Genomic DNA, 24202 nt, shown 5'->3' on the forward strand with positions numbered 1-24202 from the left:
GGGCGATGAGTGTGAAAACATTCAAATCATTATTCAAAATGACGATGCAAAACCGGTACACGTCGATACGTGCTGGTACTAAAGAAAAAGAAAACACTACTGGCTTTGGTCCATTTGCAGCTTGCTTTGTTCGATTTCGTAAAGCATGCCGTGTTGCCACATTTTAATCCATATTTTTCAGATAAAAAATATGTAAATTTGTAAGTCTTTTATTCAATTTGTACTTGTTAGTGTTATAACAAAATCATGATAACGATGCTCTCTATCTGTATGGGTATAGCTGTGGGTTTGTGTCAAATTTTATCACTCATAAAATAAAAAAAAGTCTTATAGTCCCCTACGTTGCTAGTGAAAAAAGCAAAAAAGGGTAAAATTCTTCTAGATTTGAATCAAAACTGATACATTTTATAGGCTATATTAGTCACTTACTAAACGAATTGACTTCGGCTACACTGCTTCCAAGTCCCTGGTGTTCCAGAAGTAGCGGAAATAGTGCTCAAAAACTCTAAAACGAGACTCGATCAATTTTCTTAGAGATGGTTAAAAAAATATTTTCTATATTTGAAACACAGATAAAACGCTGTTGGGGCTGCCAGCTTATTTTGTTATAATTTCTAGATTTAAATTTTAAAACTGACATAAATTATGCATCTAGAACTAGAACACTCCTAAATATGCCCTTAGAGCAAATTCAGTAGCTGCAAGATTCATATGGGTGGTATATAATATAGCAAACTGAAACAAACGTATCCTCAGCAAGCCGTTTTAGTTTTATTTATTCGAACAGTTTTATTGTTAAATTTTGAACTGGAATACTCTGCCGTTCTATTTTTTTTTGTGTTTTTGAAACACAGATAAAACTCTGCTGGGGCTGCCAGTTTGTTTTGTTATAATTTCTAAATTTAAATTTTAAAACTGACATAAATTATGCATCTAGAACTAGAACACTCCTGAACGTGCCCTTAGTATTAATGTGGTTTTATTGTACCCTGTTTGCAGTTTTCAACGCTTATAGTTATTCCACGAGGGGATATCAAACTTCAATCGTGGATTGCAAGTTATAGTCGGAGATTGTCTATCTTTAGATAATGTGCATCATCCTTGGATCAATTTGGAATATTTATATCGACAGGGAATATTTAGCCGAAAAAATATTTCGGAATAAAAGAAAAAGAAATGTTTTAGTCATAGGCACAAAATGACACGTGATTTGTCAGTGAAAACTAGACCAAATTCAGTAGGGTAAAAAACAATCATTCGTGTTTTTCTCTGTCATGCACAGTACTGTCATACTTACACGAGACATAACGAAGTTGTTTTTCAACTGGTGAAAGTTTTCCAACAGATATATTCGACACTTGACACAGAACTGCTCAAAATGATCACCTCTGTGGGGTGTGGCGCGTCCGTAAGTTCCGTTCGGTAATCCCTGGACCGGCGGCGGCTGCCGTCTGCCGTCACTAATCTGCTCCGCACTGCCCCGCTCGTTCACACCCACCAGTACAAGTTTCGGGCCGGAATCGTCTCTACAGTTATACCAGGTGGCCACCGAACGGCTAGCCGGATACTCGGAATCCACCGAACGGCCAATTGCGTCACCGTAGCTGCACCACCGCACCACCTTAGCTTCGACACTAGTACGACACTGGCTCGCAATGGGATCAGAACCCAGATCAGCCACTTGCAGATAATCCAACGAATCACTATTATCGACCGCAACCGCTGCCACTATCCGAAAACAACCATCCGAACCGGTTGGAAAACGACGAGGAACTGGCCGAGCCAGTGTCGTCGTCGTCGGAGGCTCGTCCCGCTCGAAGTTGTTACAGAAGATAATTTGTTTATCGTTCACCTTGGTAGCGCAGCATAGTTTGCTGATTTCCGTGAACACCACCTTCACATCGTCGTTGGCCGACATGCGCCGTTCCTGGGCGACAAAATATTCCAGTAGGTCCAATGATCGCTGAGTATTTGCCGCCGTACCTCGTCGAGGTGCGATTGGGTGAATTGGATCAGAGCCTCTTTCCTGAGGATTGCTACTAGCAACACTGCCCGAATCAACGCCTCGTCGAGATCTGACACTGATATCTGCCAAAGACAACGACGACGTGCGTTCCCGAACTGCATTGGCGTTGGTTCCGGAGGCAGCTAGTATTCCGCTGACCGCCGCCTTTCGAGGTAGGTTCGCCATAAAATAATTTAAAACTTGTTTTTCAATTTGTTTTCGTTTTGGTACGTGTCCTGTTCGGAGAAAGTTTTAAGCATTTGCACGACACGAAATCCAATTGTTTGCGCTTCTTACGGAATTGCAACTATGTCACGTGGTGGAACTAAGGCAGGAGAAGTTTCACAGGAACGCTACTGCAAATGAGTAGCTATGAAGAACTGGAGATCTACGGACGAACACGACTGGTTTGAAGGTAGCTTTGAAACTTAATGAAGGAATGCGTTCCTTTTCAAGGATTACATGTGCTGAAGAGCTTGACTCCAGAATGACGCGGGTTTTTTTGTGATAAATTATATTTTGATTGAAAATGTTCCGCTTCTCGAGGGGTCTGATAGTGGAAATATTAATCACACGTTGTGTTGTTTTTGTGTAGATTTTTTTTTCAGATTAATAATAACAAGTATCTATCACTGTGAAAACGATTATTATGTCGTTTTCGCCTGATGCCAAACCTAACCCAGTTTCCACTCTAACTGCTGTTAAACCGTTCGTTTGAAGCCAGTTTCGAACCTAGTTTTGACGTTGTTTAACTGAAATCGTGGTTTTTCTATCAGGTTTGCTGCTAAGTGCGAAACCAGCACAGTTTTGTGAAAATAAATGTTTTGATGAAACTACCCTGGGTCAGTTTCAGTTTTCTCAGGCTAAAACGACATTAGATTGGGCAACGTGACTTCCATGGAATTAAAAATAACATTTTTCGTATTTAATCGGGCTACTAGATTTGAAAAATTGGCTCGAGCTTCAAGTTTCCTTCATCAAATTTTGCACAGCCTGCTTGGTCATTTTCTTCGCTGCCAGAACGCCAGTTTGACAACTGACAGCTTAGTGCGTTTGAAAAATCTCTGCCACCTTTACTCATTTAGTTGAAGTATAATATTTCTGTCCAAGAGGCCGTTTGAAGCATGTCTTGCGATCGTAGATTTCATATCCACAATCGTACAAGTCGGTCATGTTTTGCTTATGATCAAGATTTAGGAGTCACATTATTCTAGTAAGATGGCACATTTTTTGAGTGGTTGTAGACGACACTCCTAGGCTGCTAGCGGCATCACGGACGGTTCTTTTGAACCCAACGACTCGGGTAGCTTCAGTCTTTCTGGCTGTCGACAAACGGTCTTCGAACACTTATATTGTGTTGGTGACAGTTGATTTGGCCAAATTCCACAATCGCCCACTTGACGGGTGAGTAGTTCGAATTTTCATGATTAGTAAGCAGAATTTTGATGCGTTGTTCCTCTTGCTTCGATGTCATAACACCCTTTATTCGAGAATCAACGCTCGACATACCAACTATTACATTTAATGACATTCTAACATTAACGTCGGCTTTTGTCAATCCTATTTATGGTAAAAATTGCCTTAAAAAAATGCCAGTTTATTCACAAATCCTAAATTTGAATGAAACTAGTAGAGCTTATCACTTGCCCCAATCATGAGCGCAATGCCAAATGCAGTAGATGAAATATTGGAAACCGAAGTGAATGAAAACATATTTTTATATGACTTATCAAGCTTCCAGCATTCAGTGCTCCGAAATATCAATTTTTTTTTTGTTTCGCGTGCTATTTGCTGCATTTGTGCAGCAGTCCGAAACTTGATACTGTGAACCCCTCGGTTGAGAGCCGTCATTGGTTATCGAGAATTTAACCTTGGCTTCGACTCTGACTCAGCAGGCGCTTGTGTCTCCTATTGAATAGTACCGCTGTTGCAGCAAATTTCCTGCGAGGTGCTAAACTTTTGCATGTGATAAAGAAGAAAAATTATTTAGGGCTTCTATTCCTGAAGGCCACACCCACCTTCGAGTTTGTTTTCGTGATAGGAGTGATTCTTTGCACTTTAATCTTTCTAGAAGTCGTTCCGCTGATTAAAAACGTTGGTTCGCGCTTGGAGTCAGTGTTTCAACTATATTAAATCTATAAAAAAAAATCATTGCATAGCAACACTGGATTGGAAAATATGACATTCGTGCAAAAGAAAAATTCTAATCGGGTGGAAAAAATTCCCTTCTCTTCTGTGATGGAATCGACTGAGATAACCGGGTAGCAACGAGTCAATCCGATTTCAAGATCTATTCGAAGAACTGATTCAAGTCACGTATGTAGCAAACCAAAAAAAAAAAGATTTCCGTCAGTAAACATTCAACAACAACAGCAAAATATGCGCAGGCCCTCATTTTCTTCGAAAGCAAGTGCAGTTCTTCGATTCCAAATCTGAGTGCCAGGCGGCTATCAGGAAGTTCAGCGCTCCGCTTCGCATACACGCCAACATTTATTTATTTATTTATTATCTCCAAACAGTTTTTCGCTTATTTTACGGCCGTTGCCTCCATTCCTCCGTTGCCGCCGGACGGACCCAATAATTTTGATGTGTGGATTACGTTTGTTTGGTAAAAATATACAGCATTGATAACAGAGCCTTACGGTTTCACGATTATTAAGCTAGCAACTAAAACTAAAACTACGGTAATTCGTGGGCCTACACGCGCTTTGAACATAGCTGATGATTTGAGTTGCGATCACTCAAATTCATAAACTGGAACAATTTGTCAAAATTTGAGTATGGATTTGAGTGAAATTTGCTCAAGCCATGAGTTCTCTCGCATTTATTTATACAACAGAGCAAGCGTTGAGCTTTCAAACATTTGAGTAAAAAAATACTTCTTGCAGTTCAGTGAGTTTTCATTCTCGGAATATCCTTATCGAATTTAAGAATGCAAGAATACGTCGTTTTTTTATTACCGTTTCCATAAATCATCAATCGTAGATGTTTTCAATAGATATTTTGTGGTGTCAATGATGCTAAGTAAGAAGTAAAACAAAAGGATATCAACATCGTTCAATTTCGACTCCCAACCGGTCAAAAGGAAACAATTTTGAATTACTTTTCTGGGCTTTCCATTTAAAAGAAAGAAGAAAGACTTTGTATATAATCATTGACAAATAAGAATGTTTTTATTTTGAATGCAAGGAACTCAAGTTTTGAGTTAAACTCTCACTTCCGGTGAAACTCTCAACGGGTGAGCACGTTGCATCGTGATAGTCCGGAGAAAATTTGAGTATTTCGCAAGAAAGAATGGATTTTCAGCCGTACTTTGACGATTCGACGCAGCCACACAGCGAGATTTTCGCTTGTGGTCCAGTGAAAAGTGGACTATAAACGAAAATTAACTGGCAATATAGCCTTAGTTGCTGTGCCATTAATTCGGCGTCATCTCAAGTGAGGTGACGCCAACCAGAAAAGAATAAGAAGAAGAAGAGTTAAACTCTTTTTTCATATTTTGAGTAAAAAATACTCAAATTTTGAAAGCGTCGTCTGTTAACTCAGAAATGAGTAGATAGGTGGTAACTCAAGTTTAGAGTACGTTTTTTATGAATTTGAGTTTCTCTCCTGTGATTGGTTTATGAAAGCATAGCTCGTTTCTAACCAACTTTCCGATAATATGCTATTGAAATACTGAAACGACGTTGCCCTAGATGTTTAAGTTAAAAGTTTCCGAATCGATTGGTTGTAAAATTATATCAATCCTTCAACAAATGATTGAGTTATTAGAGTTCAAAATTATGATAGAAAAAAGATTAGACGCGGCTATTTTTGAAAATTTAATTGACATCCGGCCCCGTATAGTGAAGAGTAAGGCATTTTTAATGCCAAATATTTTCGAAACCACCACCGAGTGTCGCTTTTTTTGGGTTTCTTTGCTTGATATCTGTACATTTGTAAAAGTTATACTGTATTGAGTACATTTGCGATTGTGCATGTCCTCGATTTTGCACAATTTTCAAAATGGAATTGAATTTGTTGACGTCGCAAAAGACAAAAGGTCGAATCTGACCCATCATTCATCGAGATTGCCTGAAAAGGTTTTTTTTTCAGGCAGAATTCGCACTTGCAAATCTTCTACAATTGTTCTATCCTTCAATTATCCTGGGATATGACTAACATAAACACAGCAGCAGATAAACTTGATTGAGCAGAACATATAATCGATACATTTTAGTTTCCATCTTTCGCCCGATAAAGATATATGACATTATGCAAACCTATGAAATGTCGTAATTGTATTTTACATTCACATGAATTAGTCGGCTGCTCGGCCATCCATGGAAGTTGACCATCAATGTCAATTTCCCTCTCTGAGCAGCCTAGATAGCCGTGTAGTGTCGGTAGCGGTTTCCCAACTGGCTAAGAATAACGCTACGGTCCACCTGTACCGGTGGTACAAGTCCACCAAACAGGTAAGCCGTGTGGCATCCGGCGGAATTATTTTTTACCAAGAATTGATCCACTGGTTTCCTGTTCCATGTCGTAAAAGGCCACAAAAATAGGAACTCCTAAGTCAAGGTGTATTTCCGTGCCGATGGCTGAATGGCTGCAGGAGGTTAAACAATGCAGTCGTGAACGAAATATCTTGGGATTTTCCCTTACTGTGTTAAGCGAAGCTCTGGCACAGTGGACGACTTCTTTCTTCGCAACTCGTGGGATTTAAATGATTAAAACATTTAAAAAAATCGTTACATGGTTCGCTATAGGCGATTATAAGCCAATATATTTGGTTTCTTGTAGTTGTTGTACGGTAAGTGCTGGAGGTGGAGTGTTCGTTACTTTAATTGATAATGGTTAGAGTAGCACAAATCAATCTCCAGCATAAACGTACAGCAACTATGAATCTATCCAGACTTCTGCAAGAAGGTAAAGCTTCTTTAGCTTTGGTTCAAGAACCATATTTCCAAAAGGGAAACTTCTACGTTGGAAAATTGTTAAACCCAGTCTTTGTTGCCTTTAACAAGACCGGAATGACTAATCCACGTGAAATGCCTCGAGCATGCATACTTGCAAATAGTGCTCTCGATGTCTCTCTCATATCGGAGCTCACAACTCGGGATATTTGTGCTGTCACAGTTGGTATGACTACTGATGGCATAGACAGGAAATATGTCTATTGTTCGGCATATTTGCCGCATAACCAACCTTCGCCAAGCGATGACTTCAAAAAGGTTGTATCATACTGCTGCAAAAGTGATTTACCGCTTGTAATCGGCAGTGACATAAATGCTCACCATATCATTTGGGGCAGCACAGATATAAATTCGAGAGGCTCTGATATGATGGAATTTGTGAGCAGTACAAACCTGCACATAGTCAATGCAGGAAACCGTCCAACTTTTGCGAGATCTGGCAGAGAGGAGGTTTTGGACGTAACTCTCTGCTCTGATAGAATTGCGCATGAGTTGGTGAATTGGCTCGTCTCCGATGAGCTCGAACCTTCGTTGTCTGATCATAAGTACATATTCTTTGATCATTCAAACGTTAAATTTGATATTATCACATATCGTAATCCCAAATCTACAAACTGGGACCTCTATGAAGAGGGCTTGGCGACTAGATTTTACGGGTACCAACCAACAATTGAAACCCCAATTGATTTGGAAAATGTTGTCGACGAGACAAACTCACTCATAGTTGCAGCATATGAAGAGGCTTGTCCACTTCGGATTGTGCGAGCTACTAGAGGAACTCCTTGGTGGAATGCTGAACTTGCTAGACTAAGGAAACTATGCAGAAGAGCTTGGAACCACCGTCGCAGAAATGGGTCGGAGGCATTCGTGTTGGCTCGAAGGGCTTACAAAAATGCTCTTCGATCGTCTGAGCGAAGTGGTTGGAAAAGCCTCTGCACAAATGTCTCTAGTCTCAACGAGGCTAGCAGATTAGATAAGTTACTTTCGAAGTCTAAGGACTTTAATGTCAGTTTCTTAAGAACTTCAGATGGTGAACACTTGTCTGATGAAGGTGATGTACTTCACTATCTTTTTAACACTCACTTTCCAGGATGTATGGATCCATCACCGACAGCTCTTCCCGAGACTTTTTCAGGTAGTTACGATTCTTGGGCCCTTGCTCGAAGCGTTGTGACGATTGAATCGGTCAAATGGGCAGTTGAGAGTTTTGCTCCGTACAAGTCTCCTGGAAAGGATGGAGTTTTCCCAGTGTTACTGCAGAAAGGGTATGAACATTTCAAACATGTTTTGAAGAAAATACTTACTTTTAGTCTTGCGACAGGATATATTCCAAGAGCCTGGCAGGAAATAATTGTCAAATTTATTCCCAAAGGCGGTCGCGACACTTATGAGGAAGCGAAGAGTTTCAGGCCTATCAGTCTAAGCTCATTTCTTCTTAAAACAGTGGAACGCATAGTCGATCACTATATCAGAAATGTTAGTTTGGGCCTGCATCCGCTACATGGAATGCAACATGCTTACCAGCGTGGAAAGTCCACTACAACCCTGTTACATGATGTTGTGTACAACATTGAAAAAGCTTTCTCACAAAAGCAATCTTGCTTGGGAGTTTTCCTAGATATTGAAGGTGCCTTTGATAACGTGTCTTTCAATTCAATTCTGGAAGCAGCCCGTGGTCATGGCATACCTTCAAGTATCACAAATTGGATACACGCAATGCTTAGCAATCGACTTCTTTGTTCATCGCTTCGGCAAGCAGAGATTAGAAAGCTAAGTGTCTGTGGGTGTCCTCAAGGTGGTGTACTATCCCCACTTTTATGGAACCTTGTCGCTGATGGTTTGTTAAGGAAACTTAATAACCTTGGATTTCCGACTTATGGTTTTGCCGACGATTATCATATATTGATGACCGGTATAAGCATTAACACTCTCTTTGATTTAATGCAGCAAGCCCTGCGATCTGTTGAACAATGGTGTTGTCAGGTTGGATTATCTGTAAATCCGGGCAAAACATCAATGGTGCTTTTCACTCATCGTAGGATAATCACAGGAGCTCGTCCGTTGCAGTTCTTTGGTTCAGAGGTCACTGTGGTCGAACAAGTTAAATATGTCGGGGTTATTCTTGACTCAAAACTGAATTGGTCTGCTCACATTGACTTCAGAATTAAAAGAGCTTGCATGGCTTTCGGCCAATGTAGACGAGCTTTTGGAAAATCATGGGGACTCAAACCCAGATATATTCATTGGATCTACACAACTATTGTTAGACCAATTTTAGCATATGGATGTCTTGTATGGTGGCAGAAAGGAGAAGTCGCGACAGTTCAGTCAAAGCTAAATCATCTCCAAAGGATGGTCCTAATGGCGATGACAGGAGCATTCACGACAACTCCTACTGCTGCTCTAGAGGCGCTACTGTGCATTAAACCACTACATGTGTTCCTAAAACAAGAAGCATTATCTTGTGCATATCGTCTTAAGGTTACAGGGCTTTGGAACAGTAACCCATTAGATTATGCTACCAGCCACACTCGCTTGTGGTCTCAAATGGTTACGTGGGATGAGTATTTACTCGCTCCTAGTGACCTAACTCTCACATGCAGTTTTCCTTTCAAAACATTCAATGTGAGCTATCCTCTTCGTGAGGAATGGTTGTCTGGTTGTCTGGAACGACAACTTGATGAACACATAGTTTGTTATACGGACGGTTCTCTGTTGAATGGTCGTGCTGGTGCTGGTGTCTACTGTCGTGAAATGAGGCTGGAGCAGTCTCATTCACTTGGTAGATACTGTACTGTGTTTCAAGCAGAAATCTACGCGATTCTGTGTGGAGTACAATCGGCACTTCAGCAGAGGATCTGTGGTAAGCGAATTTATTTTTGTTCCGACAGTCAGGCAGCCTTAAAAGCACTCAGTTCAAATGACTCACGGTCGAATCTAGTGATCGCATGTCGAACTCAAATTGAAGACCTCAGCATTTCAAATGCTGTTTACTTCTTATGGGTACCCGGCCATTCTGGTATTACTGGAAATGAATGGGCTGATGAGTTGGCTAGAGCTGGTGCAACGAATGATTTCGTTGGTCCTGAACCAGCTTTACCACTTTCAACTAGTTGGATAAAGCACAAGATTCGTTCTTGGGCTGTATCCAAACATGCCAGCTACTGGCGCAGCTTGCAAACTTGCGCTCAGACAAAAGCATTTCTACCAGATTTAAATCTGAAAATGTCAAAGTGTCTACTGCATTTCTCCAAGCATCATTGCAGTATTCTGGTCAGAGCTCTGACTGGACATTGCAAACTCAATTATCACATGGCTACTATTCAACGTGCTGAGTATTATTCGTGTGATTTGTGTGAATGCGATTATGGTACTTCATATCATCTGATATGTAACTGTCCCGCATTGACGCAGCTACGTATCCGGGTTTTTGGTTCTCCATACATGGTTGAGTCTGTGTATGCGGAGCTAAAATTGAAGGATATTCTCTCGTTTCTTACCCAATGTGGTAAGGAGCTATAGTCAGAAGGGTTCATCGTTCTTCCTGGAGTGAATGAATCCCTTCTGTATTTACCTTAAATAGGGTTTAGCAGATTGTTTGGCATCTTTTAGGGGGTGCCGAATTTACTTCTGCTCGTATATACTGCGAATCGTTCTGCATTCTTCCGGGAGTGCAGAATGGTGTCGCTTTTGTAAGATCTTCAAATCCTCTCGGGGGTTGGAGGTTTTATTAACAGCGGACTGTTCGGGACCTCGTAGAGGTTCAGAATTTACTTCTGCTTCCACTAAATGTGATCCTCAGCAGATTGTTCGGCATCCCTTATGGGTGCAGAATTTACTTCTGCTTTTATGTGTTTTTGTGTCGTCAATTTTTCCCATCCTCCTAGTCCAACCCTTACCATTTCCTTTCAATCCTTCCCTCTTATATATCGGGAAAATGATGCTAAAAACAAATTGATGGCAAGGCACAAATCTCCAAATATCAAGGGGAACGTGCCATTTGAGCCAATTTGTTCTGATTCCTGATTCCTGAACATAAACACAGCAGCAGATAAACTTGATTGAGCAGAACATATAATCGATACATTTTAGTTTCCATCTTTCGCCCGATAAAGATATATGACATTATGCAAACCTATGAAATGTCGTAATTGTATTTTACATTCACACGAATTACTAAAACAAGGTCTAATAGATCAAGGTCTAACTGTTCTTCAAGCTCTTTCATTGTTGGGAGTAAGCTGAATTCTCATACGCCATTCACGAATGTGATCTTTAACTTTTAATGAATTTATTTTTGAGAAATTACAAACACGAAAACCGAATTTTCTTGAATCGTTCAGCAGAATAAGAACTTTCCTTTCGATGCGCTTTAATTTCTGTTCATTTTCATACACCGATTTTCAAAACAGAATTTTGATATCCCGATACAGATTTACAGATTTTTCTCCAGAAAAAATAGAGATTTAAATGCGGCATCCCTGCACGCTATACGAAATAGAGCGCAAAGCACGTTGTGTGCTAGGCGATGGTTTTTTCTTCTTCCGTACCATCACATGCCGATGCGTACCGGTTTTGAATTGTCATTTTGTATAACGGTTTGAAAGTTTTGACGCACTCATCGGCATATAGTTTCGGATCTGGATGAAATTGGGCAGTATCTTTTGAGACAATGAGAGCTTTAACTTGAATCAAATTTGTGGAACCATTGCTAAGAAATCGAAGTGAGCTCCATTTTTGGAACATTTATTCACTATTATCGGTGCTTTCGGAAACGGAAACCGGGGACTAGTAGTCCAAAAGTAGGTTTATATATCGATTAACTAAGAATCCATTAGATGAATTTACCAGTAAGTTTCATAAAAATTTGCATCTCGTTTCGCCATCGCTTGTGAAAAAATACTCATGAAATTAAATTTTTTTCACTTATCACGCAGTAATTCCGGACCAGGAAGTCGGATCGGGATGAAATTAAACTTTCGATCGATGTTTGCATAAGTAGGATCACACAATTTGCTAGCTAAATGTCTTCATTATCCATAATATATCCCATCGGGACAAAATTGAGACAAAAACAGAATCGTTGATCAGAAACAATGGACGAATAATAAACATAACCAGAACTCAAACACGTCCCCAGCATCTGGTATCAAATCACAACTATCAAGCTTCAAAAAAGCAACTCTCTTCAGTTATGAAATCTTTTCTCTCAAGACGAAATTGCAGCCAAAAATGAGTGATAAATGATTTTATTGCGCATGACTATGTTATTCAACTGCAAGCAGAATAGAAACAAATCTGAGTACAATACGAGCTTATAGTTAACTACTTCTTGCACTATTGCACACTTTCAACAAGTTTCCTATATAAAAACTATATAAATAACATAGGGGAGAGACGGCTGCCTTGGGTCACTCGTGTTTTATCAAAAAGTACTGAAGCAATCGATTTGATTTTTTTATTGTAAATAAAGTGAGCCATTTATGTGATGTTTATTTCTCTGTCAAAATTTCATCAAATATATTTGAAATTTCGTTTTGGCGAAGAAAAAGGTTTTTTTTTTTATTTAAGATTATTTATCATTACATTGATAAAATGTGAGTTTTTCGTCTTCAGTTTTACAGAGAATAATGAAATTGAGTATTAGAGTATATGATTTTATAGATTTCAGTACATTTCGAATGTTGCAAAAAATGTTTCGTAGGTAAAAATCTTTGAAATCTTCGGATGCCTTAGGCCACTGCTCATGAACAAAGAAAAAATCAGCAACGGCCCAGGAATGTGCCTGTTCGAACAAACAAGTCCTCAACAGCTAAGAAATCTGTAAAAAAACGCTGAGTAAATGAATTGCGTCAAGTTTAGAAAACTATTTCGCTTCAAATAAATATTTTTTAAATTAGTACTTGCATATTACTTCAAGTTAAACTATGATTTTTTTTGGCAAACACCACTTTAATCATATTTTGCTTTATTGCACAGTTCACACCAAATCGAACTGCACAGTATGAAAGTGTGCTGGATCAGAAGTGCGATCATAACTGCAAACTGCTCTGTACTGACAGAACTCTGACGTCGATAATGACAACACAATCATACACGCAGAAAAATTGAGCTTGTTTAAAATAACAAAATAGTGAGTAGATTTTCAAACATGATTTCTGTTATACCGTTTTCGTTTTTGAACCTACACGCGGGCGACTCTGACTCCGAGTAAAACTAACACGTGGTACACGCCCTAAACAACAACTCATTTAAAAAAAAATAAAAAAAACTCGCATGGATGCGTAGTGCGACCCGAGAAAATTTTCAGATCGAAACTACGCGATTGGAGTGCGATCTAGAGCGACCCCAGGTTTTTCAAACATACACATCAAAAGTTGTTTGGGCAACTCTGGGTCAACTCTCGGGCTGCTCTGATCAATAAACGAAAACGGTATTAATTTCAAGCTAGAATATGAATATTTTGAACCAATTTATCTCTTCTACATCAACAATTATATCTATTTCATTTGAAGCAAAATTCTCATCCTGGTTAACGAAAAAATGGTTTGTTTCGACAGACATTTATAACATGTCAATAAAAGTTGAGTTGATGCTTTAAACAACGTATATGTTGAATCAATCCTGTTTTGCATTTATATCAAGAAAAAAAATTGGTTCATTTTATCTATGATCTTATTTGTGTAATGATACGAATAAGTTAGTAGTTTGAATTAACCGTATCAGTTTTGTTTCTTACGAACCAGAGATTTTTCCTTTCCGTGGATAATCAAAGAAGTTTGCACATTTTTCAAAAGGAAAATTTTTGTGCTTCTTTCGTTTCCTTGGGGCTTTTCAACAGTTCAAGTGTATGTATTGATAATTCAAAATATTACCAAACTTGCATTACATTACATAACACGTTTTTATAGAAAATATCTGATGCAGGAGTTTTATTTTGACCAGACTGTTGAAGCACCGAATAATTTGTTACAATAAAAATTAATATACCAGGAGCTTGAAATGGGCCCAGCTGTTATTGAAAGCAATAAACTATTTGAAAATGGATAAAAGTTTGAAAAAAATGACCTTAAAAATTAGTTTGAAAGAAACTTCTTGTGAAGAATAATGACAAACAAAAATGTATGATTTTAACAAACAAAAGCGTATGTTGAGTTACTACTTATTTGAGGTTTGAATCTTATCATTCATTTTAACTCCCAAGTTTATAAATTCGATGCACTATAGATATCACCTTTATCTAAGGTTAGTTCATTTTAAACTTATTTTGAAAGTTAATTTAATTTACCATGAAATTGTTTGTTGAGAAACTGACAGGAACGCACAAGTAAAATATTTTTTTTTTTCACAACATATTTATTGACACAAACTAATCCACTGAGAAAAATCGAATATCTAGTTTTGTAGCTTTAAGCAACAACATTTGCAATTTCGAATCAGATTTTTTTGTCACTATTTCAATAAAATAAATCGTTGCGTGAAACCAAGATTCAGTTACTTTTACCAAATTTTTCTCTGCGTGTATGGTTCAGTTTTTTCTGCTTCTTTTCTGCTCGTTGTCAAACTCGTAAACAGGGTTATCAGTTATGCAGATATTAAAGAAAGCTCTATGGGAAAACTATTCTTTTCGTTGATTTTCTCTACTTTTTTTCGGCAACCATGATTGTTCAAAAAAGATTGTGATTAAGAAACGAATATGCTAGTTGATTGTAGTTGTGACTTCCGGTGAAACGCTCAACGGGTGAACACGTTGCATCGTGTTAGTCCGGAGAAAATTCGAGTATTTCGCAAGACAGAAAGGATTTTCAGCCGTACTTTGACGATTCGACGCAGCCACACAGCGAGATTTTCGCTTGTAGTCAAGTGAAAATAAAGTCCATCCCAAGTAACATTTTAAATATTAATAAATACTTGTAGCTGTCTTCAATGCTACATAATAAATCTTGCAATAAAACTTTATACTCCACGAAAGCCTACTGAAAACCTCTAGAAGAGCATGTTCCTGCCAAGTGGACCATTCTTCATAAGGTTTATAAATCAAAATGAAGAATCAGCATAAACCTGCTTTAAAACTCCAAATTCAAGAAAATTTTGAAACCAGCTTTACGATCAACATTAAATTTATTTGGATGGAATGAATTCCGCTTTGAATAAACTGACGTTTTGATAATATTTTTTTGACTATGTGTGTGTCATGTCTACTTTGAATGCAATCAGTAAGAATATATTAGATTTTTTTACGAGTTTGAGACTGTTTCCGAACGTAAAAACTTTATGCGCTTTTATTTTTATCGTGAATGTAAGGATAAAAATAAGAATTATAACTAATCGCCTTGAAATAACTGCGATTTTTGCGATATTCTTCATGATTTATGAAAATTATTTTTCGTGATTCATCGTCATTTTTGTATAAAACTATTTCGTGGCGTTAAAACTTGTGCATACATTCTGAAAACGAATCATGAAAGTCCATCATACTTCATCGTTTTTGCATTTCGAAGTTTATTTGATGTTAATAAATGCTACGGTATAGAACATCATAATGGCGGCCATGAAATTTCCTTTAATGCAAATTACACTTAACCTAAGAAGCAATAAATCAAATAGCCTACAACTAATGTGTCATAAATGTACTTTAGAACCCTCAAATTTGCTCTGAGTGAAATTGTCATCCAATGAACACGCACACACACAAAACTAGATTTATGGAAGAATTTGACTGATAATAATGTTTTAAAGAAAATGCTTGAAAGCAATATTAAGAGTGTTTGCATGGTTTTATCCTAGTACAAATTGTTTTATTTTTAGTTCTGTTGTTAGTGTAGGTAAAGGGTTTCATAGAAGCTTTGAAAACCATAATATTACTGGTTAAAAGAGACACTTACTATAGTTGTCATAAAACAGGTAGTGATTGAAGAATCAATTACAAAACTCCTATAAATTATAATCAAAACCATAAGGCATTCGTATTGTTACTTGGGATTGGACTATAAAAGAAATTTAACTGGCAATATAGCCTTAGTTGCTGTGCCATCAATTCGGCGTCATCTCAAGTGAGGTGACGCCAACCAGATAAGAAGAAGATTGTAGTTGTGACCCAACAAATTTTCAAGTTCAATTTTTATGTATAAATTACAAAAGAATCTGTTTACAAAAAAAAATACAATGAAGATAAAAAGGTTAAAAATCTTAAATTGACAGTTGTAAAAAAATGGCTACTCTCCCCTACAGATGCGATAGTAACAAACAATGAACATTTCCTCCAGCTTCTAAACATAAATTTGTTTTCAAAACTGACCTATGACATGTTGGCTAATCAAAACAAACAGCGATCATAGTCTGTATGACCTAACTCCGCTTTGGTACTTCTTTTTTTCTCTCTTTTGTTCACAGCAACAGTAATCTTTTGTCCAAAGAATGCTGCGGACGCATGGCACAATCATCGATTCGTAATCGGTACTGATTTAAAGGATTCATGCGAGTGCCATACCACTGTCCAAACCCCAGCACTCCGCGTCCACTTTGGTGAGTGAATAACTAGTGTTGTGATGAATGACGTGAATGTGTTTAGTGGATTTTCGCATCGGTACAACCGCACGAGCAGCGGTTGATGACCTGCCTTTTTCCCCGATGATGCCACGCTCATGTTACGTTTGAGACGAAATGCGTAATTCTCCTCGGCTTTTGATCTTGTCAATTTTGTTAGTGATTCAAATGATATGCGCGTGTAAACAAACTTAGGACGGTTACCAAGCAACCGCAAATTATCGTTACCTGCTAGATGTCATGCATTTTTCGCCAAACTCACAGTTTAGGGATCGTTTGATAACACGGAACGGCTCACTGACTCGGCGATAAACTGACTTTACATCACCGCAAATTAAGCTCATTAAAGATGATTTGTTCTGCTTTTTTGCTTCTGATCGAATGTTTATATTATTCATATAATTCGATAAGCAGAAATGATCGCTGCTAAAAATATACTCACATTCTTAGAGACCCCTGCTCTACGAGCGGTACTGGTTTAGCCAGAATGATGTTGTTTGCATGGAATTTACTCGCAACAACATATTTGAAAGTTACTTCGATAAGCAGCTCTAGGCTAGGTTATACCGGTGAGAAATATTGAATATACTTTCGTCCCTTTCGTCCACCACTGATAACGATTCCCGGCTCATCCACACACCGGTGCCGATCGTACCCTCGCACCATCCGAGTACATTATTCAAGTTCATGGTCACCCGAAAAATCACGAGGAACGATCGTGATGGATGGTGTCGGTTAGTCCTAATCAACGAGAGAAAAAAAACTACAAATCGGACGGGATTGGATAAGGGACAGAGAGACAGACAGATCACCGAGACAACTAGCTAGCTATCGGAAATGACACATGAATTTGGAAAAGCTGCTACCTGTCGTCCTGTGAAGGAGCCAGCAGATTGCTATGCTACTGTCGATTCCTGCAATTGCAGGCTGTTTCATCTTGTCCATAGCACCGATAAGAGCAGGTCCAAAGTACGAGATAACAGCGCCATCCCTTGGCTTGCACTGCCCGTTCTCCCTTCTCACCGCCGCCAGCATACCCGATCACACCCGGGTTCAGATTGTTTTATTGTTGAATATTTCTTCGATGTGCCTTCCGCTCTTGCCTTCGAACGGTATCAACTGTAGCCACACACCGATCCGCAACATCTTGACCCATCCCTTCCAGTGAATTATTCTTGCCGTAGCGCCCTTATCATCTGGCCGTATAGCTTATGCTTTCGAGATTTTAAATAGGCAGCCGCGATCGACAGCACATTTAGTCTTCTGGAATCGATCGTCGAGTTACAAAGCTGAGGTGGGAATTCGCCGTATACCTGCCATCAGTTTCGGAACCAGTTTCCATCCAACAGTTCAGTTTGTGATGTGTTGAAAGACAGTTAAAAGTGGGACTTTCAGAACACTGCAAGTGACAGTGAAAATAATCGCCTAGAACAGAAACAATGCCTTCCGCGAACAAGGACAAACTGTTCGGCCCGTGGAGCCGAAGTGACAGCAGTGGAAGCATGTATCTATCGAACAACAATAACGCGGATAATCTGGTGAAAGTGTTTGCCCGTACTGCACCGACCAGTCCCCGTTGGACACCGGTCGGTTCCCGGCACAACTCGCCGCCAATGCCCAGTTCGCCGTTATCGTCTTCGCCGCCGTCTACGCTCCGTCGGAACTACTCCAGCACGTTCATGTTGATTCCCGAAGATCGGGCCGTGGATCCGGTTTCCATAGAACCAACTCCACTGATTAGCAGCAGTAGCAGCAGCAGCAGTAGTAGCAACAATCGAGATCGTCGGGAAGGTCGTTATCGGGTTTCCAATCTGCGTATTGTCATGCGTTTGATCCTCTGGTGGCCGTTGTTACTGATCGCCATCGCCCAACGAGTTCTTGCCTTTCTGATGCAGCTCTCCTGGCGTCCGTTTTTGATCGCAGCTCCAGCCTTCTGGCTATCCGCCTGTTTATGGATGTTCTGGAAGATAATTGCTCTTCCGTTGGCTTGCTTGAAGTGGGCTTTGGTTGCCTTGCACACACCGGCCCACGAGCGAAATCGTAAGAAACGCACTATTCTGATTGGTTGCGGCAGTACGATCCAGACGCTGCATCTAGCTAGGAACTTTTACAAATCGGGTGCCAGAATCGTCGTCTTCGAGTTTGAGGGACTGTTCGGATTGGCAAGATTTTCTACGGCCGTAAGTAAGTTCTACACCATCCAGAAACCTACGCCGGATACGGCTAACGAATACATTGCCGCCTTATGCGAAATTGTCGAAAAGGAGCAACCCACGCACTACATTCCGGTGTGTGCAACAAGTGCCGCTCACTACGATGCCCTGGCAAAACCTCATCTGGAACTGCGGGGATGTTCAAGTTTCATCCCGGGAGCACAAGAAACCTCGGTCCTGGACGATATACTGCAGGTGATGAAAAAGTGTGAGCTGAACCAGATTGCCATGCCACCGCATCAGGTAGTCGCTTCCAAGGAAGATTTGCATCGTTTGTATGACAACGGATGGTTGTCCGGTTATCGGAATGTTATGATCGCCTCCGGTTACCTGGGAGTTCTGGAACGCGCCAAATACGTTCTTCCGATGAACAGAAGGGACTTAAAGTTGAATTACGAAATTAGCGAGCTGCAAAAATGGGTAGTCATACGGGATGTGATCGGAGCTCATTTCGTAACATGTACGACGGTGAAGGACTCTCAGGTGGTAGCGAACGTAACCTGTGCCATCCAGAATGATACCCGCAGTTTGCTGCCGGAACACAACGAGGAAGTTGAGAACTGGCTTAAGGAATTCTTTCGAAAGATTCGTCTCCAGCGTCCACTGAATGGTCACATCAGTTTTCGACTGGCGAAATGTAAATCGAGCAAGGAGATACTGCCGCTTGGCATCCGGGTCGGTGTATCGTTGCCATACATCTGCTACACCGGTGTCCATTCGCGCGTGATCTGCAAACCATGTCCGCACTTCAACCGACAAAACTCCGGCCCACTGGTGCAGGATCGGGGCCGCTACTGGATCCACGAAACGGTGATGAACGCACTGCGTCGGCCCAGTGTCGACGCCGTGCAGCAGTTGATCGGTACGGTGATCGACAAACGGGAGGCCCTGTTCGTGTACTGGGATCCGCTGCCCTACTGTGCCTACTACCACTTCCAACTACCGTTCAACTCGGTAAAAAATTTCCTACACAAACGACAACGGGCACGAACGATGCCACGTGCCGCGGCGCCGGTACAATGATCACGGCATCGTTCGGTGATCTGCCACCGGCCAAGGTGCAACTGATAAGAGCCGTAATCGAGAAGACGATTTTGTTGAGTTGTTCTAAAGGTATTCTTATAGTCTCCGTTGAGCGATCTTGTGGAATTGGCCATCTTTGAAAAACAGCCTAAAACAGGTTTTCTTGTATCAGTAACTAGTTTTTTTTGTGAACGATCACTTTTCAAAGATGGCCGCCTTCGCCGATTTCTGAATTGAGTCAAGAGTTTACTCTTTCAACCTGGAGAGAGAAGTATCAGACTCGCGAAAACTGAGCATCCGTAGAATTTAGGAGAGCTGTTGATGAGCCGGAGAGTGTTTTATATACGTAGTAGGATTGTAGTATCCATCCTAAGCTAATAACGCTATTGACCGCAAGTAAAGATGACTATGTTGTGCACTACTTAGACTAGGGGAGCTCCAATTTTGTTTTGTGTAAGTTTGTTGCTGGGCAACAGAAAAGCAGTGTAAATATTTGAATTGTATAGATATCTAGTTTTAGTCAGTTTTTCTATGTGTGGATTTGCGCAAGGAAATAAGTACAAATTAAATGACAGTTTAATATATAACCACTAGATATAGGAGACATATTATGTAAGCAATGAAAAAAATAATAATGAAAATATACATCTTTACTTGAAAAGTTGAATGTTTTAATTCCATTTTTATTTTGTTATGAACACATTCAAGTATCACCAAACCATCTTTTAAAAACAATGTCAAATTGCTTTTGGAAAAATTCCAAAGATAAAATGCCTCGAAAGTTGCTGCTAGACTTGGAAAGGGCTCAAAATGAGACGCGAAACTCAGAACTTAAATGACGAATTTCAAAAACTCAAAACGAGGAATATCGAAACTCGAAACTAGAAGATTGAAAAGTCGAAATCAGAAATCTCGAAAACTCTGATCTTGGAAAACTAAACCAGAAAACCGAAGTTCTAATTTCAAAAAATCTTTTTCCAAAATTGGAATTAAACATTGGGACTTGAAATTCGAAGCTCGAATCTCCAAGTTTGAATAACAAAACTCAAAAACTCAGAACTTGAAACTTTAAACCCCAAACACCATATTCAATACCTAAAAGTCGGAATTTGAGACTATTTTGTTATTAAGACATTCAAGTCCCAAGTATCACCAAACCATCTATTGAAAACAAGGTCGAATTGCTTTTAGTAAGATCCGAAATATTAAAGGCTTAGAAAGTCTGCGTCATTTTGAAAAAGTGCTGAAAATAAGAGAATATTGGCATCGCAGTAGGCGTGCGTGAGCGTCGGAAGCAAAAATGTTTATACTTGTCAAATTTGTAGAAAAGAGAAATTATGCATATTTGATTTGGTTGAATTTCTAACGTTCTAAAGTTTAAATTAGAACTAATTGGATTAAGGCAAATTTTTTTCCCATAAATACGTTTATTTCCTAAGGCAATTTACATAAGTTTTTCCTAAAATAAGCTGAAATTTTTATACATTTTTTTGATAATTTCATAAACTATTTCGAGTTTGTTTGTATCAGCGCTTCATTTCTATTCAAATTTAGCTATTGGATGAACTAATGAACGCAGTTGGAGTTAGATCTTGTCCTTAGAAAGACTAAGTTTCAAAACGAAGCTGCGGATCTGAGTGTCAGTTCCATTATACAAACAGTTATATGGGCGAAACGGGCTGACACAGATGTCGCTTTCGCTTGATGCCAAACCTAACCCAGTTTCCACTCTAACTGCTGTCAAACCGTTTGTTTGAAGCCTGTTTCGAACCTAGTTTCAATGTTGTTGAACTGAAAATCGAGTCCGTTTCGTATCTGGTTTTTATATCAGGTTTGCTCGAACCCTCGTTGCTAAGTGCGAAATCAAAACAGTTTCGTGAAAAGTGTTTGTTTGATGAAACTACCCTGGGTCAGTTTCAGTTTTCCCAAGCGAAAACGACAAGAGAAAACGCGTTATTCATTTTGAAATTTATTTGAATCTCTGCCGAAGACTGAATTGTTTTAACTTTGATCCTTCTCTTGACAGGTGAGTTCCGTTTGAACTGAACTGATTTAAAATTGGTTCCCCGATTGAACTGAAGAGACCAAAAGCTGAGCGGGCCAATATTTATCCTCCAAATTCCAGTTATTGTACGAAGACAGGCGTTCGAAAGAGATATGTATTTTTAATATCACTGGTCAGCGGAACGTCATGTGCAAGTCAAGCTAATGTCCAGAACGCAGTTGAAATTCCCGATCTGATTCCAGATCAAGCATTAACCGGTTCTGTACCAGACTCCAGCTTCCTGTGCGTCTCAGTGCCGTACTAATAATAAGATAGGAAAGTTTTTGGCCATATTCGGAAGGAACACTAATGACTTGCTTCGCAGTTAAACAAACGGCTGAAAAAAAAAAAGAGACTCCGATGCCCTATGGTCAAATGCTATCTTCGAACGTGATGCCAGTGTACAGTCGGCGGGGAAGACACACTGATCGGGAATTGAGTACCGTGAAGGGAACATTTACCGCGTTGACTTCCAATCGGAATTTGTAGGGAAACGAATACTGAGTCTTTAACGGTAGAGTCGCAATCGGATAACCTTATCACCTTTTTAATATAACTCCTATATTGGTGCGCCGATGTAATGAGGATTCCTGCTGGATCTATTATTTTCAGATTCATTCGAAGGCATGATTCAATATCAGATACTGTATGGTTTTACATAAGGGAAAACGGCCAGTGAAGAACTCATAAAATCAATCTGAAAAATTTGAATGCTCTGTTTGAAACAGCTATCGTTGTGCGCTGGTAAATTGTAGAACGAATTGATGGAGACTTTTGGTAGCTCAAAAAATTTCGCCAAAGTGCTTCTTGGCATGGAGGTTTTGTAACTCCTAGTAATTTGCTTATATTTGGTGATACCAAATAAACAAATATGACATGCATAATTCTATAGAATCATTTAATATTGTTATGAACTGTTACATATCGCCATGGTTACTAATAACTTTATACACTGATACAAAACGATATTCGGAATTCCTTCGGGACGCCAGGAAAAAAACATTACGCTTCGGCGCAATATAAAAATTTGTTTTGTTTCGCAAATAGCGTTAGCTTTACGTCTGCTTAGCGGTTAAAATTGAACTGTTTAAGTTTGCACTAAGCAGCTCAACTTGTACTGCTGTGTACTGACGAGTCGAAGACGATACGTAAAGAATAGAGATATGCGGAAAAAACGAGTTATGACTTTCAGATTATAAAGGTATAAATGTATGTATGTTATAAATGTATTTCGTAAGTTTGTCCTATTGCATAGAGGGGGAATTGTTCAAGTTCTTTCAATAACCGAACTTCTGTGGTAACTGATTGTCGTGGCACTAACGGTCAAACAGTTGTTAAAATTTTCAGTAAGTGCCTTTCTATTAACCAAACGAAAAAAATCTTGAAGAGTTCATCGAATGGATTGAGGTACAGGTGCTAAAGTTTTTAAAACATTAAAACCACTAAAAGCTTTTTGTTGACTTATAGGCAGAAAATAATGTATCATTTGTCCACTTGCTGCCAACACAAATCGTTCGAGGGTAATTTCTGGTGGACTCGGCGGATTGTGCAGTGTTTCGGAAGGCGCTCATAATTCCGGTCAGCCGAAACATTTGACCCTTTTTTTGTGGAATAAAACAATAGCCTCAACAGATTGGAATTTTCTTCATTCGTTTTTGTGAATTTCTGTTGTGTTTTGAATTCCGAAAATCCAGCATTTTAACCAAAGGAAAACAAACAAACAAAAAATTACCGAACAATCAGTTAGATCCATTTGGTTTACAGTTTAGTTTTAGTTGTTTCACAGTTCAGCAATTACCGAACGATCGGTAATCAATTTAATTACAGAACGTTCAGCTGTTGAAAATTCGATAAAAAATTACTGAGTTCGGCGAAATTTTCTAAGTGTGTACATATAGACCAAAAAAAAAAGAACGAAACTGAGTTTTTGAATGTCTAGTACAACGAACGGTGTATGATTTTTCGGTTTTAGATAATGAGAACAGCCAGAATCATGGCAGCAGTGGAGAAGTGTTCGAAGTGTTGTTTTTATAAGTGTTGCTTCGAAAATATTCTGTTGTAAATGTATTCAAAACATATGTAAAAATAACAATAATTTTATTTGGACGATTTTTCGAAAAAAAATAATCTCCGAAATAGGCTTTAAAACGGTCGTCGCATTTCCAAGCCTAGTAACTTTCAAATGAAATACACGTTCTCAGATTCGTACCATAAAATCGCTTCTGAATATTCAGAAATGAACGAAATTTTATAGAGTTACAAAAATTCCAAATATCTACATTAAATCTCAGATAAATGAAGCAATTTGCTGAAGGCTTCGGAAGATTTTAGGAGACAAGAAATTGATTCGCTAGGTTTCAGGAAACAAAAAGGCTCATAAAAATAAACTATTCGAAACTGCGGTAGCCGGTCT

General features: G+C 39.2%; 2 protein-coding genes across 3 annotated transcripts in view; one reads left to right on the forward strand and one right to left on the reverse strand.

The window, feature by feature from the left end:
* LOC131437249 (rootletin) overlaps nt 1-24202 on the reverse strand; it is a 70189-nt gene that overhangs the window by 43365 nt on the left and 2622 nt on the right. The window contains exon 1 of one of the 2 annotated variants that reach the window (XM_058606476.1): nt 1298-2056. The exons of the other annotated variant lie outside the window; for it this stretch is intronic. Coding sequence (XP_058462459.1) covers nt 1298-1918 — 621 coding nt within the window. The 5' untranslated portion in view covers nt 1919-2056. Of the gene's footprint in view, nt 1-1297; nt 2057-24202 lie in introns of those variants that run through there. 2 annotated transcript variants of the gene reach the window in all.
* Nucleotides 17754-20406, forward strand: LOC131437263 (uncharacterized). Its single transcript, XM_058606497.1, has one exon. The coding sequence runs from the start codon at nt 17949-17951 to the stop codon at nt 19743-19745; it is 1797 nt and encodes a 598-aa protein (XP_058462480.1). The 5' UTR covers nt 17754-17948; the 3' UTR covers nt 19746-20406.

The sequence above is a fragment of the Malaya genurostris genome, chromosome 1 (assembly GCF_030247185.1).
Source record: "Malaya genurostris strain Urasoe2022 chromosome 1, Malgen_1.1, whole genome shotgun sequence".
NCBI lineage: Eukaryota > Metazoa > Arthropoda > Insecta > Diptera > Culicidae > Malaya > Malaya genurostris.